This window comes from Labeo rohita, chromosome 3 (assembly GCF_022985175.1).
Source record: "Labeo rohita strain BAU-BD-2019 chromosome 3, IGBB_LRoh.1.0, whole genome shotgun sequence".
NCBI classification, from domain to species: Eukaryota; Metazoa; Chordata; class Actinopteri; order Cypriniformes; family Cyprinidae; genus Labeo; species Labeo rohita.
This window is the reverse complement of record NC_066871.1, coordinates 831,072-850,291: the sequence shown is the minus strand read 5'-3', so window position 1 is coordinate 850,291 and position 19,220 is coordinate 831,072. Positions and strand designations below refer to the sequence as shown.

General features: G+C 36.9%; 1 protein-coding gene across 1 annotated transcript; it reads right to left on the bottom strand.

Annotated features, from left to right (window-relative positions):
* Nucleotides 1-15,555: 15,555 nt before the first annotated feature.
* Nucleotides 15,556-18,912, bottom strand: LOC127162830 (transcription factor Sox-8-like). The gene is given in 4 exon segments (XM_051105700.1): nucleotides 15,556-17,198; nucleotides 17,288-17,517; nucleotides 18,341-18,539; nucleotides 18,542-18,912. Coding segments are annotated over 4 exon segments (1,320 nt in total). The 5' UTR covers nucleotides 18,747-18,912; the 3' UTR covers nucleotides 15,556-16,512.
* Between the last annotated feature and the right edge of the window lie 308 nt (nucleotides 18,913-19,220).

Genomic DNA, 19,220 nt, shown 5'->3' with positions numbered 1-19,220 from the left:
ATTGTTTGAAAGATGTTCTCTAATGTTTGAAATAGAGTTGTCAAAAGGTACCAGGTTCAGTACTTTCGGTACTGAAATTTTAAAAACGTCCATTTCCTGTTCACATTTGAGCGCTGTTGAGACGATTTTTAAACATCGCTGATTGGCCACAGTGTTCACGCGCTCAACAGACATCACTGTGATTGGCTACAATGATAAGGGCTTCACACTCCTCACCGAGCGCTCACACATAAGCACAACGGGAGATTTTTAAAGCTGTGTGTCAGCGGATCCCTAATACATCTGCACATAGACGGATCCGCCGACAGACGTGGCTTTCAAACGCGTGAACACTACGGCCAATCTGCGATGTTTAAAAATCGGCTCAACAGCGCTCAAATGTGAGCAAGAAATGGACATTTGTTAAAATGCACTACCAAAAGTACCGAACCCAGGACCTTTTGACAACTCTAGTTTGAAAGTTAGTACTGGGGTAGTTTTGACACTGTGAAATATTTTATTATATTATTATTGCTTTATTTAAAAAAAAAAATGTTGCGATTTGACACTACTGTAATCCATTGTTCACAACTGGTACATTTCATTCAGCAATGTTTACACTTTACAGAAATGTATGTTTCTATCAGATTTCAGAAGCTTAGTTTCGTTTTATTGCACGGTTATGTTTACTGGAGGAAATCAGTATTTTTCTATGACATTGCAGAAGCTTATTTTTCACTTTATATCAAGTGTATTGCTGTACAGTTTATCAGTCTTTATCAACCTGTTGTGTTTGTTTCCTTTTTCTGTTTAGAAGATAACTAAGCTTTTAAATCTCATTTGTAAGTGATTAACAAGGCATAAATAGTCCTCTATTTAGATGAGCTCACAAAAATAGTTAACTGACAACTAGTAAATATTTTAGAACTACATGAATTAATCATGAATTACAGTAAGCATATGTGTTAATAAAGCATTTAACACACTATGTAATTATTACTATGTCTGAATAATATGTATAAATGTACATCTAAAAAGTTCATTAATCATTAATGATCTAAATGATTTTATGAACCACTAGCAACTAAAGAATGTAAATAATGTAATATTTAGAAATGACAAATTGATCATTAATAAAGTACGAAAATACAATTATTAAACACATTAAGATATTCTTATAAAGTAAGACCAAAGCATTTAAAACTGTTTATAATTAATGTAGGGACAATGCTTTATAAATGATGAATTAATTATTTACTAATGATTCATAACTTGCAGTTACTATCAAGTATTACCCACATTTCTTCTATTATCACTAGATCATTTGCAGTCTGCTGTCGTTGTTGCAAAAAGTGGATTTGTTTGAAAAATTGTACCTGCAATATCTTGCACAACCTGATGATTTGTTACAATGTTATTTTTAAACAAAAAACAAAATATTGTGGAACTGTTCAACTATTTACAACTAAAGGCGTACCTGTTTATTGAACACTGAGGAGGAACATTTTGTGGGAAAACAAATAACAGTGGTTTGTTTAAAAATTGTATTTAAAAATGTATAAGGTGGAAAGGGGGGGGGAGGGGGGGTCTGTCGACAAAACACACCCAGTTTTGAAACAAATACTTTTGCAATTTCTTTTGCATAATATTATTTTATTACTAATAAAAAATAATCACTTCAGCAAAGTTTGTATTGATTTCTATTTACTTTGATCAATACAATATTTTGTCAATTTTTACAATGTTCATTCAAAAAATGATTCTGAAAGCTGCTTTCACCACTTGAAAAAGATCCCATAAACATTTTAGATGATTTTACAGTAGTAACAATAAATATATTTTATTATATGTATGCTTGGAGCGGCATAAAATATTGAGGTATAATTCATGTATCTTAAATATAAAAAATAAATACATAATATACATAATATTTTTTATAATAATATAAAAATAACTACATAATTATTTTAATTGTTTGAATACTTAACTACAAACTAAAGAAGTTCATTTTTAATGGTATAGCAATTAATATATTATATATTTTAAAATATTTTTAGATTTAACTTAAAAACTAAATTTTTTAAAGTTTTATCTTTAAATGTAGAAATTGCTAAATATGTTTAGCCAACACGGACTTGTTGCTGCTGTAGTCATTTAGTCTAAATCACTTAATGCACAGCTCTATTTATAATCACATGACTCAGAACATTCACATTTATTATAACTCAAAGACTCAGCATACTACTTTGAGGCCTTTTATTTAGTATTTTAATTAGTGATGCATTAATCATGATTTTTTATGGCTGATTTAGACTTTTATTTATTTATTTATTAATTTACTTATTTATTTATTATTATTATTTATTATTATTATTATTTTACAAGCAAATTGGCAGATTCTGATACTGGTTACCTTTTTTTTTTTTTTTAAATTTTATTTATTGTTTATGTGCTCTATAACAAGCAAGTTTCTCTTAAAAACATCTGTTGCCATTTACAATTAGAGGCATTCAGTGTATTTTAATCACGATCCAAACAAAGATGCTAAACACATGTTGCTTGAGCAGTTGTTTTTAATTTGAATTAACTTGATTTCAAGATTTAAAACAGAACAGTTTGACTTTATTTTTGTAAAAATGATGCTACATAAAACGTATCTGCACCAAACAAAACCAGCAAGCGGGCTGAATGAGAATGCAAATTCACTCTCTGACAGCAGGTGGCGCTTATGGAACAGCAGAGATACAGCATTACCTTGTGTACACTGTAACCAAAGCAGCGCTGCGCTTATAATTAGGCTACTATAGATAGATGACCGATTAGAAACTGTTTCTATGGGCCGCTATACTTAACCTGTCCGCCATAATGCAATATTCAAAGGCAGTCCGTGAATACTGGAGCAAGTTGCCTGTGTGTCTGCAACTGTAGTCAATGCTTATTAAAAACAAAACCAACACATTCTTACAGAAAACAGTGATGTCATCATTCAGCTCAGTTTAGTTCTCATCCAATAATGTCAGTGCAGTCAAGTCAATATATTTATGTATCTTCTATTAAGTCCAATTCTACTCATTTTTTTCCTGCCAGAAACTTAATTATTTTGGCAGAAATGCATGTCTAATAGTGTACAAATTGTGTAACCCGTCTAAAATTCTCTTACAGGCCATCAAGACATTTAAATTTACATGATTTCCACAGGATTTTGAAGATCTTCAAGCCAACATAGCAACACCTTGCTGTTTAGTATTGAAAGTCTCATCCTCACCCCAAAAAGAAACCGTCTGAGTTTTTTTGAGAGACTTCTCCTGCTGTGCTACAACTGTTACTTTGAAAATAAAACCCAAGTGAAACAATGAACTCTTTGTATTAAGATAAGAATACTGTGTGTTGTTGAAAAATGTTTGTTGTTGTTTTTTGAAATCTTGGGGTTTTGCAGATAAAACAAATCTTTTATATAAAGAGAACTTAAAAAGAGATAAAAAGATAGAAAGAACTTTTTAATGCATGGATATAAGGAAGCATGAAGATGGGTAAAGTTTTGAGTGTGCTTCAAAATTTGCTGGTGAAAGCACACCTGTAACACATGAAGGCTATCTTTTTTTTTCCACATGCAAGCTTCTTTGCCAATTAAAAAAAAAACAAAAAAAAAAACCATATTAGTTTTAACTTTTAATGATCTGTCATGTTAAGAGATCTTTTGTATGGCATGCATACCTCTAGGTGTCAGGAAATATTCTACATTGTCAGAATATAATAATATTCTAAAAGAAAACGAAGGTGTATGAAATATAGGCTGTTTGTTCAATACATTACTGACTCAAACATTAGAAGAAGAACTTCTAAGTCAAATAAAACACTTGGAAGGGCTGAAAGAGATCAAGCCTCTGACAGGTTAGAAAAAGTTACACAAAAGTAAAGGATATTACTTTCCATAAAAAGTAACTAAGTAATGCAATTAGTTACTTTCTTTAGAGATCTATGTAAATTAATATTGTTATGCATTACTTTCAAAAGTAACTTTCCCCAGCAATGTCCCCAACATATACAGACTTCATGCCCACTCTAAATCTAATGATCTGTAAAGCTTTGACAGTGGCTCTAATCATAACTGCTATGATGCCAAAGAAATGTGGGGTTATGTGTCTGATGTTATTTGAGTTGTAAAACGTTGAAGCAGCTTTTCTATAATGGCCAGCTGAGGGCACTAAAAACACATTTACATGGCCACGATAACAGGCTGGTGATGCACCTTGTTTGTTTCATTCACCACTGCAGTATAAATACTGCAGCAATTTTTTTTATTTTCCATTTTTTTTTGCAACCCTTTTAACTCAGTTCAGTTTAATTCAACTAAATATGTTTCAGTCCTCAAAGACAATTTTTCACGATTCATTTAAAAATATACATAATGACCACAAAGTTGTAGGACTGATGCCTTTGCTTATGATACCTACCCTTTTTACACATCTACTCAGTGTCACTTTCTTCTCTGGATTTGATTTATACAAGATAACTGTTACATAAGACATTTCCCAAAATGTAGACAATATTGCATACATTAAATAATTATAACTCAATATGAATAATTTGAGTATTTATGTATAGTTTAATTTCAGATCTGACTGTCAGATGAACTTACTTTGTTTTGTTGTTTTTTTTCAAACATCTTTTGAATATAATTTGGAAGCAAATTATTATATACTTTGTACGTTATCTGCAGTGTAAAAATCACCTTAATGAACACATTTTAGAGCATGTAATTTAATTCATAATGTATTTATTGGTTCTTAATAGTCAACCTGTTTTATTGTGCTCTTCTGTAAAATATATAGGATTTATATGTATGACCCCATACCTCCACACAAAGTATGAAATTTATGCAACTATGGGCAAACAGTACAATATATAATGAGTTTTGATTCAAAAATGTTTTGTTCTATTTAATATTGCAATATTGTTTTTACATTATTTATATGTCATTTCCAGCATAATTTGTGATCTACTATAATACCCAGAATTTCATTTCATTTCATTGGAAGAGGAAAAATGAACAAAAGTTATAGACTTGATTTCAATTTCCCTATAAAACTGTTGTATAAAAACAATATCACATTCATTACCTGAAGACTTGTATTATTATTCCGTTTCCCTATAAAACTGTTGTATAAAAATATCACATTCATTATGTGTGTGTGTGTGTGTGTGTAGATTATTAATGAACATAAGGCTGTTTTTTGTAATTATTTTGCTTCTTTCTGTAGAAATAATCATGTACAAGACAAACCATGTCATTTAACACATATGAATGTGGAAATGTTGGGCAACAACTTGGAAAATTCATAATTTATAGTATGTCAATAGTATGTCAAAACTAGCAGCAGCAGTGATGGACCAGACAGCCAGTAGGAGAAGTTTGGTGACAGCTGATGGAGAGTCACTTCAACACTTTCCCTGAATTCAACCGTATGTCGAGCATTTTTCCTCACCTCTTCCTCCTGCCCCCTGCTTAGCCCCTAAAGCCTCCCAACAGCTGAGATTGGTTCTAGCTTGCTTGCAGCTGTTTCCCGCGCTTACAGCTGTAAGTCATGAGGCAACTGTTGCTGAATACTTTGAATGGAAAGTAGCTAAAGCCAGTCTGAAAAGTTGCTACATGTTGCTAAATGATGTCATTCGCTACTCAGCATATTCATTATGTCCATACATTTGCAAACGTTCTAGTGTCAGCCCTTTACCTTTGTTTGCTGTATGTAAACTGTATGTTAATACAGTTGAATTTTTCTGTTGTCAGACACGTATAAACATGTGACTAAATGCAGCCCATTACTTCAAAGCTACTGCTCTGCACTAAAACCCTGATTCATAATCAAGACACCATCTAACAAAATCAGTTAAAAAAGTTAAAAAAGTTATAAGCAACAGTCCTATTTTTTCTGACACCAAACAGCATGTTTATATTTATGATGTTTTTATTAAGTTATCTCAATTTGAGTCAAATATAACACTCCTGTGAAGTGTATATGATGCCATTCTTTTGGAATAAAAAGTTTGGTCATTATGTACATTATTCTTTATTTACCTTCATCATCTGGAAATCTTATTAAAAGACTTTATTGGATTAAGTGGCACCTCTTCTCTCCATTTTGTTTCCATGTTTGTCAGTTTTTATTTTTGATTATGGATTATCCTGTTCATCTCTTCCCCTGCTGAAGCAGGGACCCCATCCCAATAACCTCCTCCTTCTGTTGGAGCAGAAGGGGATGCATCTGGAGGTCCACTCGGCAATCTATGTGGAGATCGCCAACTATTCCAACTTCCCGGACAGCAGCCTCTGCACATTCTTCCTGACGAGCCTCAGCAATGAGTGCAGAACGTGGTTGTCTGGAGGTGGACCTCGGGATTCTTTCGCCACCTTTGTGGAGTGGGTGCTGGTGAACAACAACTCGTCGTTCACCAGCAACTCATCGGCTCCCTTTGTCTCCACTGTCGCCCATCTGCCCACCAGGCTCCCTTGCTCTTGGTCGGTCGTCAACCCACCATTGCCTCAGGACTTTGCTCATCTCTGCGTCTCACCATCTCAATTGGGCTCCTCCTTCCTTCCAGCTCCACCGTAGTCCTCAGTTGCTGCAGCTCCAGCTCCACCACGGACCTCTGGAGCCCTCGGCTCTACCCTGGCCCTCTGGATCCTTGGTGTCACCCTGGCTCGTCAGCTCTCCATTTCTGCCTCAGGTTCCACCACCACCTGCTCCGCTGCCGTTGGTGGCCCCCCTGGAGTCAGCAGCTCTTCATCCACCATGGCTCCTTCCTCTGTCGGCTCCACTGTAGGTCGTCATCAGGGCTGTAGTCTGGGTTCCGCTTGGCTCTTTCTACTTCAGCTCCCTCTTGTCTCCATGCTGGCTCCTTCCTCCATTTTTGTCCTCCTTGGTCTCTCCTGTCTCTTCCCTCTGTCAGAGCCACCCTGATCTCCTGAGTGCCTTCCTGCCTTCCCTTCTCCTAAACCCCCACCCTCCCTCCACCGTTGGTCCTTCTATGGCACAAGGTCAAGTCTTCCGGGAGGGGGGCGTGATGTCACAGATATGAACTCTGTTGTGTGTTTAATTTAGTTTCTATCTTCTGTTTTGGTTTAGATCCTGTTTGCCTGGTTCTCCTGTTCGCATTAGTTCATTAGTCAATTATCAGTTGATCCTCAGCACCATTATGTCCCTCATTTACTGCCTTATATAAGATCTCTCCTTTGTTGATTCAGTTACAGGTTATTGTTGTGAATGCCTGTGTGTGAAATCTTATTAAAGGGGTGCTATTATGCTTTTTCACTTTTTGAACTTTAGTCAGTGTGTGGTGTGCATCTTTGGGCATAAAAAAGATCTACAACCTTACAAGTCCACTCCAAAGGGAGATATTTTGTTTTTAAAAAAATCCCTTTTCAAGAACTACAACAAATGCTCCTTTGGACTACAACGTTTGTTTTCCACATGCAATGATGTCACAATGCAGCCCATTAGAATATCATTCAATTAAATCCCACCCACGGAAATTCAAATTGTTGGGGGGTGTGTAAGCACAATGTGGGGGATTAGCCTAACTTTAACGATGCAGCACAGAGAACCGCTTCAAAGAGCCACAGCGCACTGGGTATAAACGATATATAGTAGTGTATAATGTGTTTTTGTAAGAAAAATATACATATTTAAAACATAAGGATCACTTTAATCTAGCTGGCACTAACAGTTGTACACGGAACTTGCTTCTTTGAAGAGGGCCGTGGCAGTTCTGAAATACCACTGTCCAATCGCAACGCAGTGGGACATCTAACCAATCACAACACATTTAGTTTATTGGAAGGCGGGTCTTCATTAAACCTGGAACTAATCGAGCCATTTGTGCCAGGCTGGGAGAAATGCATTGTAATAATGTAAATTATGTTAAAAATAATAAATTTTTGAACCGCCAAACATGAAAGCATGTTCTAGTACACCTCCAAAACAAAATCAAGACTTTGTAAAAGAGCATAATAGGACCCCTTAAAAAGACTTTATTGGATTATCTTTGTGTTTGTGCTCTTGACATAGCGTGACAAGATCTGTTGGTGGTACTGCATTTAGGTGTTTAATTTGCCCTTTTTTTAAGTTCACTTAATTTGTTGCTTTAATTTCAATTTGATTCTAGCTCTGTGCTTAATCTGCACTTTTATATTTATGTTTATATGTAAATATATGTGAAATTTGACATTTATTAATTTGGCATTTTTATCCAAATCAACTTATAGTTGAGGACTCTAACTGCAATTTGAAATTGTTCTAAAATCTAGATCAATATATTTATCAGTTCTGTTCTAATTTGGATATTAGCTGTAGTATTCTCTTGCCCTTCAATTATTTGTTCATTAGGGAACCAATTTCAGGCATCATGGGCAGTACTACAGTTGTTTTGGTTTTTCTTTTCATCATCTGTGCTGCAGACCATAATTTACAGGGCCAAAATAAAATCAGCAGGAAAGAGAGATTCTCTTCACTGTGAAAGCCTTTAAATCTTACTGGGCACTTATTGTGTACATGGGTCTCATGAAGGTCTCTGCCATGAAAACGTCTCGAATCTACAGTGTTCCCCTTCCTGCTGAGATCATGTCCTGTAAGAAGCTTCTGACCATCAAAAATGCTCTTCATTTTAGCGATCCTCGGTATGATGAAAACAATTAAAAGAAGGGAATCACAGCCTATGACCACTTGGGGAAGGTCAAGCCTCTCTTTTACGATCTTAGGATTATTATTTTCATCTGAACCAAACATCTCCATGGATGAGAGGATGGTGGCATCTAAGGCGAGGTCTGGACTCAAGCAATACATGAAGAACAATCCCACCCGATAGGCCTAAAAGCTTTTTGTCTTGGCAGACTCCCTGAGCGGCACACCTGTGATTTCTTTGTGTATGAGGGTAAGTCCAAGCCATCTCAGAATGGTATGAGCAATGCGTCTGTCATGGCACTCAAAGATGAAAAGATGTTGGGCACTGGTTACTGGCTGGGAAGTGCTGATGTGCTTCACTTACCACATACCATATGAAGATGATGGAGTGCAATGGAGGGTGAAGGACAATGATGGGCAGTGGTCTTAAGTGCATGTGCCTATTCACTGCTGTGCTACACTACAACAGGTTAATGGGGGGAGTGGACCTGTCTGATACCTCTTATACCCTCATGCCATACTACAAAATGCTCCACAAGACACAGAAGTGATACCAATCCTTCTTTTACTACTTTGTGGATATTGCTGTTGTCACTGCCTTGATTTTGCATTAGCATCTGGCCAGAGCAAGAAAGGAAAGACCCCTGACCCAGAAAGCATTAAGGGAAATGTTTGTTCTGGAAGTTGCAGGCTTTGAATCAGGCACAGCTGCTCCTCAGGCTTCAAATGTTGCTTGCAACATCCAGAAGCTCATTACAGATGACAGGACTGCTGGATGGTAAAAGCACAAGCTTTGCCATCAAAGATGCCAGTCATGTGTGTGACATGTGAGGTGCCACTGTGTTTTCTGCCTAAATGGGACTGGCATGAGCAGGGTGGAAAATATTTATTATTGTGTTTTATGTGTTACTAAGCATTCAAATCTAATAGTTGTTCCAGAAATGTTTCCAAGGTTAGGTGGATACATCAGACCCTGACAAATAGATTTGCAGTTCTGACTAGGGAGATGAAGGGAGACAAGCCATCAGTGGTGTGAGACAGTAATGGTTAGGGATTCACTCGCACTCACAGTTACATGACCAATAGGTTTTCATCCTGTTTCTTTCTCTTATATTGTGTTTTATCACACTTCTTAAAATAATGCATAATCAAAAAGATTTCCTAAACTTGGAACCCATCTTTATTCACTTTGGAATTTTGATACATTTATGTTTTACATTTTTATTTCCTTGCAATGGCTCCCTCATCAATTCAAAACAAATCTTAAAATTGTATTTTGTCTACAAATGGATGTTCACCTACATTTAGTTAAAACACTATTTGAGATTATTTTGACAATATTCTGTTATTGCTGTGTCATGCAAAACACACTTTTGGTGTGACATTTGTCCACTTCTCTCTGTAGGGTTACATTGGGTTGTTGTAAACCCAAGTTTGGTCATTTGAAATGTCACATACAATTCTGTCATTTATCAAGAACTCTGTCAGTTCTCTGAATTCACAATCCTTAGATTTGTTCTTTGAATCTGTCCTGTCTTAAGCATTTGTAGCAATAGACAAAAATGCATTGCATGACCAAAATTATTCATTTTTCTTTTATGGCAAAAATCATTAGTGAAAAAGAACACCATGAAGATATTTTGTAAAATTTTTAAATGTTAAAACTTTTTTTTGAATAGTAATATGCATTGAATGAGAACTTTAAAGGTGATTTTCTCAATATTTTGATTTTTCTTGAACCCTCAGATTCCTGATTTTTAAATAGTTGTATCTCAACCAAATATTGTCCTATCCTAACAAACTATACATCAATGAAAAGCTTATTTATTTGTGATCCAGGGTCACATGTCTCAGATTTTTGTGTTAGTTTTTTGTTGGTTCACTGTATACACATATCAAGAGCGCAGCACCTCACAGTGTTCAATAACACAACAAAAAATATACACTGATGACAGACAGCTTAAGATGAAAGAGATCAAATGTTCTAAAAGAACCATTTTTGTTCCAGTTTTCTAATTTATGAAAGTGACTTGAATTTATAGTCTAATTACCTTTAGTCATCTTCTACTAGCAAAACATTCAGTCAGCACAAATTTTATAAGATATAGACGATCTGGTTCCCAATATGCATATCATTTGCATATTATTTGTGGAATTTAATTTCAGGTGCTCAAACAACCTAAGAAAGGCCATAAGCAAAGATCAGATTTATTAAAAAAGTCACCTTGCAGAATTTCTGAAGGTTCCTGCAGCAACAATAATCAAGTAGTAAATAGTTTTGAAGTAACAAACTAATTTTTCTAACAAATCAAATTGAATTTAGTCTACTATACAGGACTGAGCTAAAAGGCTGTGTAAATGCAAAGTGTTTTCATATTGAGAGAGCGTGTTTAATCCCAAATGCATGTCATGCTGAGTGTCAAGCGTGATCAAGGCTTCCACATAAAATTCTTAATGCTTCCTGTGTGTTTGTGTGCCAAACTCTGACTGAAGTGCAAAATAGAGGAGAGACTGCTTTTACTTCTAACCCGTTCTCTCTCAGATCTCTCACTTTCTCACTTCTGGTCTCTCTCTTTGTTTCTCCACCTCCGTCCTGTGAGAATATGAAAACTCTCAGCAAATGTTCCGCCCACACACAACATTCCAGGGACAGTGAAAGCAGTCCTACACGCTGATGGAGGTCTGAACAATATATGCATACCTGTACACACCTCCTGATATTTCTTCAGTTTATCCCTCTTATTTCCTCTAGAAAAGGTCATTGTCTTTCCACTGTGGTAGTGGTTTCTTGCTTTTAAATGTATGTATATATTTATACAGCACAAAGGATAAAAAAAAAGGAAATGTCAGTTCATTAATTCAGGACACATTTACAAATACGTCCATTAGAAATGTATAGAAAATATGCTTGAAAGCTAATGATAAATGGTTCAGTTATTTTGCATTTAATGACTCGTAAAATTAACTAATGCCTAGATGTTTTGGAAGGTAAGACTATTCAACAGAGATCCAGTATAATATATTTTAATCAGCAAGACAGGAAACAGAAGACAATAGTATGCAATCAACTGCATTGCATGAATGTATTAAAGCATTTGAAATTTGTTCAGAAGAATGAGTTTTTTTTGTTGTTTTTCAGTTGTGTTCAGAGAAGACTAAGAAGGACTGTAAGAAGTTCTTTCCATATATCATAAGCGTGATTACATCAGCGAAAGCTTGCTGAAACTTGTTCTAATTACTTTCACGTTTTATGAGGGGTTTACATGTATTTTGTTCATGCACTAAACTACACGAGCAAGTGGCATCAGACAGAGAAAGTTGATTCACACTCATGTCTGTTTCATTTCCCTTGCAAATTAGTCCTCAGTTCCCAGAATGCTCAAGCTTACAGCAAATCCACCAGGCCTCTCCTCCTAAAACAACACACGCACACACTTGCTTCCATGTTTTATGAAGACTCCTACCCCTTTCTGCATTTTTGATTTTCAAAAACTTCATGCTGTATTATTTAAAAGACGTTTTCCTTATGGGGACCAGAAGTGTCACCACAAGGTCAAAATTTACTGGTATTACTATCCTTGTGGGTGGGGAAATTTAGTCCACATAATGTAGGGAATGCCAGACACACCCACCCACACACACAATCATATTTTATTTCTTTTTTTAAATAAGAACGTTGATAAGTTAAAAGAACTGTTAAAACTGAGTGGTAAACATCCAAAAAAAGAAAACACAAGGAAAAAAAGCAACTAAACAAGTATGACACATTGAACGTAATTCAATGTGTCAAAAGACACTTTTTTTTTAGTTAACTTTAGTTTTTAGTTACCAATGGATTGTCTGCAGTGAATGGGTGCCATCAAAGTGCAAACAGCTGATAAAAACATTACAATAATCTACAATTACCAATTAATGTCTCGTGACGTTATTCATTAAGACGTTTTAACTTTAAACTGTCGCTTTTGGCCAAAATCAAGGTCCATAACTCACAATAACAAAGTGTTATTATAGATTACAGACTCGTATTTTAGCCAGAAACAATGGTTTAAGGTTACGAAAATAAACCATGGTTTACAGTAAAGTCTATAAAGTCTATTTCCATCTGAAATTTTCGCACATTAAAAAATAAATACGAAATTATGTTTACACGCTGCCTCCGAAGCTTTTTGGATGGCCTGAGGGTGAGTAAATTTCTTAAATGTCATTGTTTTTGTGAACTCATTAAGTGGACTAAATGTGTGCATTGTCCTGCATTGTTACCTCAGAGAAGCTTGTTTTTTAAGGTATACTTTGAGCTTTTTGTCTTTATTCAGACAGGACAGTGGAGAACAGACAGGAAAGCATTGGGTGGAGAGAGAAGGGAGTGGGATCCGCAAAGGACCACAAGAATGGATTCGAACTTGGGTCGCCATGCATGCAGTTGTGCTATATGTCGGTGCAAAAGGTCAAGTAATGACATTTTGATAATACATTATTGAGGCTAAGAGCTCATCCACACGAAGCCAGAGCTTTCCCTCTCCAATCTTTTTTTTTCCTCGTTCGAAATAACGATGTAGTATACATGCCAGACCAGTATGTGGCGCTGTAATTCTGCTACAGAGATACACTAAAAACAGAGAAGAAGACTTGGAGCATGCCCATAAACCTTGTGCACCGTATACAAAGACAACAACAAGAAGACGAACATTAAACAATGCATTTATTACACTATTTAACGTTAGTTCATAAAAATGCAGTCGACTTCATAATTTCACAAAATATACGGATTGGCTGTACACATGAAAACGCAAGGGTTTTGTTTTTAGATTTATCCACTCTAGGACCCAGTCTGAAAAAAACAGCAGTTTCTGGCTCCCAAAATGCCAGATCCAAAATACAAAATGTTTTATGTATACAGCTAACTGTGTCTGGGTGGATGGGCCCTAAATAAATAAATAAATAAATAAATGTAAGGAAATTTGAGATGCAGAAAATTTTCAGTTTGTTTGTAGTAGTTATAATTAGCTGTATATTAAAACAACAGATTTTTTTTTCTTACTAAATTAAGTGTGTATTGCTTAAAACAAGACTACATATCATAATCATGTTATTTTGCTTATCTAGTAAATGCATCTTAATTTAATTCTTAATATTTTTGTCTTGTTTGTAGTCAAAATATCTAAGTAAGAGAAGCCCTTTTTTGCAGTGTAAATAACTAAGTAAACATTGTGTGTGTGCACGTGTGTGTGTTATTTGTCAGTTGTGTTGCACTGCACAGAAACTGTTAGTAAGCAATGATTTCTAAAGGATGTCTGAGAGTGAGACCCAACTGTCTTTATTTCATGCGCTTGAGTCACGTCTGCTCTCTCTTAAGAGTTCCTCCTCAAACTATCTGGCCAACACAAGAGGAAACGAGAGTTTAACAGAGAAAAACAAGTCTTCCTAAAGCCACCCACATCCCATCTGCTCATTAATTATCAGTTTTATTATTATCATCGCTGTTGTCACGATTATGAGCTGAAGTTTTCCTAATTGCCATAGTGGTCAACGAGCTGTATTCCCGTTAAACTGTACAGTACAGGGAAAAAATCCGGCCGTGTGCGTGTAATCATCCGTTCACATCCCTCCTAATGACTGTCAGTTTTCCTGCCCCTCCATTTTCTGTCCAATTAATTCTTTTCTTACTTCCCGGAGAAAGAGAGACAATGGAGCCCTCCAGCACATAATAGAATAGATCATTAAAATTCAGCAGTTCTTTGCGGTGGCACCGTGTTTCCTCCCTGGACTGCTTGGCATGAATGCCAGACCCCGCTTTGAAATTCAACCCAGCAGAGCACAGCCCCGGACGCTCTTCGCCCCTCCGCGCTCACACAGTTCACTCCGAATCTACCAGCTGACATGCATGTCCATGCTTTTCCCATGTTAAGCCCATCTGAAAGTGGTACATCTGAGTCAAACAAGCTCCACGTATGACTAAAACAGAATATATATATTTGCAAACATGAACATGACTTTACTCTGTGTCAAAATGACTGACGGAAAGTCGTACTGGAATAAACAGATGTAATTCTCTTAAAACACATCATTAAAAAAAGACAGGGAATGATTATATTGTTGTGCAGCATGTTGACAATTCATATGACTTAAAATCAACCCTGCATTTTAGAGCCACAAATGAGAAAACAAGTTTGCTCATTTATCTGTTCAGTCGCTTGAAATGAACCACAGTAAAATAATTAAGATGCCTTTGTGTTGTTCATTATGCAGCCATTTTGCAAACCGCTTGTCCTTGTGGTAAATGTTGTTTACATCTTATAAAACGGTAACTAAAATGTTATCACAATTAGACATGGTAGAAAAATGACAGCAGCTTTTGTTGAATAAAATCATGGCAGCCTGTCTCGACACTGACAGCTGCTGCTGCTTCAGTTGCAGATGTAAGACAAACTGCAGCAAAGCTGCTGCTAAGAATGTTGCTGCAGCAGCTGCTTCAAACAGAGACTTCTTATTTTCCAAAGTACAAATGATTTTAATATCTTTTGGTGATGGCATATGTTTGTTGTACATGTTCGTAAAAACTCATTTTTTGACTAAACTTATTTAGAGTTGCAAAACGATTAGTCGCAATTAATCGATTCAAAATAAGTTTGTTTACATACTATATTTGTGTACTGTGTATATTTATTATGTATATATAAATACACATCCATGTATATATTAAGAAAATATTCATATTTATATTCATACACATATCAATTATATAAGTGTTTACATACAAATATTTTTTCAAATATAGATATGTGTATTTGTATATACATAAATATACACAGTACACACACATAGTACTGAATGTAAACAAAACTTTTATTTTGAATCGATTAATTGCGACTAATCGCGTTTTGCATCTCTGAACTTTTAAAAAAATCTGTAAAATGAAGTGTTTTTATCAAGTAATATTTTCTGCGAAAAAGCACTCACAACCACATTAGTATCCGTCAGCTTAGTCAAAGTTTAGACAGTCATTTTTCAGATAAAAATTTATTTTTCCACAAATATCGCCAGCAATTACTCTGTTAGCATTTTGTAAGAATGAACCTGTTAACAAAAGTGAAGATTCACAGCCAAGTCATTTTTAAATTATACATCAGGAAAAAAAAAACAATGTATAGCGAACACTGTTTTGCGTGTTTGTGTTTCACAGCCTAAAAGATCATTAAAACATTCAACGGATTGCTATATAATTAAGTAAATGGTTTAATTCAAGACAGATATCAATGACTGGCAGTGTTAAAAATGCAATTATTAATGAGCTTGCTGCAAATTAAGAGCCTTTGACGTGTTAAAGTGCTCACTAAAAATGACGCATACGTAAAACAACAATAAAAACAATCATGTCATCTGTTATTTTTCAATGAGAGTTAGTCGGTGACAAAACGAGGCTTTGCTGCATCTGACATGTCACGCAGGAATGCTTTCAAAAATGTCCAAAAAGATCATGGCTGTTTATCAAAATCATTTCAGCCCTCCACCCTTTTGTAAGTACTGTAAAACATAAACAAACAATAAAAAATGACAAAATAACATAAATACATATGAAATAGTGAATTAAACATGAACACGTTTAGTTTAAGAGGGATTCTGACTGAAGCTAAAGCTTCCTGAATTTTCATTGGTCCCATTTCTCTTCAATCCTGAAGCGTCCGGCAGTCCTCACGGAGGATTTCTGCTGGCTTTTAACCACAGGCACAAAATCATCACGTTTAGCACCAACTGTCAATGTTTCGACGTGTCGAAAAATCAGCAGGCACTCATTGCTTGGTTAGTTGGCACAAACCCCTTCATTATAGTAACGGATGCAGTACAAAGCGGTCGGGCCTTAAGGCCTGGATAATGTGGTGTAAACCGGTTGATCCCAGTTGGCGGTGGGACTGTGGGAGGGAGGAATGGACAAGCTGTTGAGGATGTTGCTCCCGTACGGCCTACGTGAGGAATGGAAGTACGGGTACTGGTAGAGGCCGGACGGGTAGCTGGGATACGGGCTGTAGTAGCCGGAGTTTTGTAGGTCTGTATAGTCACACTGAGCGCTGGCGAACGAGGCGGAGGCGGCTGAGGCGTGAGCGCTGTAAACACCGTACTCGGGCGAGTGCTCGCTGTAGTGATTCGGGCTCAACTGCTCAGTTTTAATGTGAGCTCTGTGCTGGCTCAGTTCGCTCGTGCCAGGCGACGAGGACGCCACAGGCCCCTTGCGGCTCCACGCGGCCCCGTTGCTGGCAGGGTGGCTGTAAGATGAAGCGTACGAGCTGGCGCTCTGCCCGTGACCGTCTGAAACGGCTCCGGCGTGCCCGCTCAGAGGCAAGTACTGGTCGAACTCGTGCACGTCGAAGGTTTCAATGTTGCTGATGACGTCTGTGCTCAGCTCTGAAATGTCAACGTTGCTGAAGTCGATGTTCTGTCGAGTGCCATCATGCAAACGTCTTCCTTCGTGCTTGGGATCTTGCTTTCCTCCGTGATGGAGGTCCGTTTTGGGTGTGGTAGGAGGTGTCGGGGGTCCATGAGGCTGACCTAGAATAATAATAAACCACAAAATTACATTGGGGTTTTGTATTATTTTGTATGCACACTACTAATCACACGTAGAGTGTGTATCTCACCTGTATGATCGGTGATGTGATCCGATGGACCTGCCAAACGCCCCATCCCAGGTTCAGCTTTATACATGTGATGGGTCAGATCAGCGGCGGCGTCGGACTCACTCTGTCCTGGTTTCACACTCTTTCGTCGCCTCGGCTGGTATTTGTAATCCGGGTGATCTTTCTTGTGCTGAACTCTCAGCCTTTCGGCTTCCTCCACAAACGGCCTCTTTTCACTCTCCGTCAACAGCCTGTTGAGTGATCATCAGTCATGATTAGTGTTATTTACAATGCATTCACTTATATTTTTTGCTTTTCTACCTTTATTTGATAGGAAAGTTAGTAAACAGACAGCAATCAACTACAGAAGAGGAATAGGATCAGTGAATGCAGCATATGTCAGGAATGCATTTAGTATTTGCACACAAAATAAGAGTGAATTACACAAAAATAATTTTAAGATAAGAGACAAAAAAAAAACTGAATTAAAACATATATTTTATAGAAAGTACTTAGTATGACATCCAAAGTTTGCTCAGAGTAAATGTGTGACCCTACACAACAAAACCAGTCTTAAGTGTGGATCAAAATGATCGATTTTTCTTTTATGCCAAAAATCATTTGGATATTAACAAAGGATCATGTTCCATTAAGATATTTTGTAAATTTCATAAATATATTTTATTACTGATTAGAAATATGCATTACTAAGAACTTCATTCAGACAACTTTATGATTTTATCAATATTTTTTTTTTTTTTTGCCTACAGATTTTCAAATATGGAAAGCTTATTTATTTAGCTATATAGATGAAAAACTTTGTTCTACTCAGTACCCAGGATATATACATACATATATATTTTACAGAACTCAAGAAAGTTTCTCAATGTTTTTTAAAAGAGTTAATAATCAGAGGGCGTTACCCCCATGCATCATTTTATCTGTTTATTTATTTGAATGCATTTGAAGATTTACCTTTACTTAGGGTTTTCTGGTAGTAATGCATTGCCAATAATGATAAAAACCATAATATGCATATATAACAACAGATCGCTGAAAGTGAGTAGCTCTCACCTCCAGAGTTTTCCGAGTGTTTTGCTGAGCTCGGCGTTGTGCAGGTGCGGATACTGATCCGCCAGTTTCCTGCGCGCCGCTTGAGCCCAAACCATAAACGCGTTCATGGGTCTCTTGACGTGCGGTTTGCTCTTGAGCGCTCCGCTGCCCCTGGCCGGCATGGGCACTAAAGACCAGTCGTAACCCTTCAGCACCTGGACACCGCGTCCCTGATACACGCCGGGAATCGCTCGTCCTCTTCCTCCAGTTTCTTCCCCATCCCGGCGAGCAGGAGCGACGCGTGGCTGTTAGATCCAGCGGGAGATGAAGGCGCGTCGGAGTCCGACTCTTCCGCAGACATGGAGCTGCACGAACCGGCCGGGCTGCACGGCGGCTCTGCGCTGGACTTATCCTGCTCCTCTGTCATGACCACTTCTGATATCAAACCCGAGATGCTCAAATCCAACTTTTTAAATATTGTTTTCCCCAGAAAGAAAGTTTCAGACGCTGTTACAGTCCATCCGAGATGATACAGGCGCACTGATGGAGCTCATCACTGTCAGTCCGACTTTGAGGCGCTTTCACACGCGGATGAACAGAGTCACTCCTCCCGCGGACTGTCGGGGGTGGACTGGTTAGCCATGACCAGTTCCGATTGGTTAAACACACTTCACAATGAGGTAATTTGATACATTTCACTCAGACAAGTTGTTTAGGGTGGATTCAGGTAAAGAGGGACATTTTTGTTTTTGAACTTGTAGATACCCAGAAGTTTTTCCTTTTCTTTATCAACTTAGGGTGCAGCTGTAATTTTAATTTTAATTCAATTAATTATATATTTTGTGCTCCAGGCAAATTTCTTTTCAGGTAAAGTGGGCCATCTCTAATTTATAATTAATAT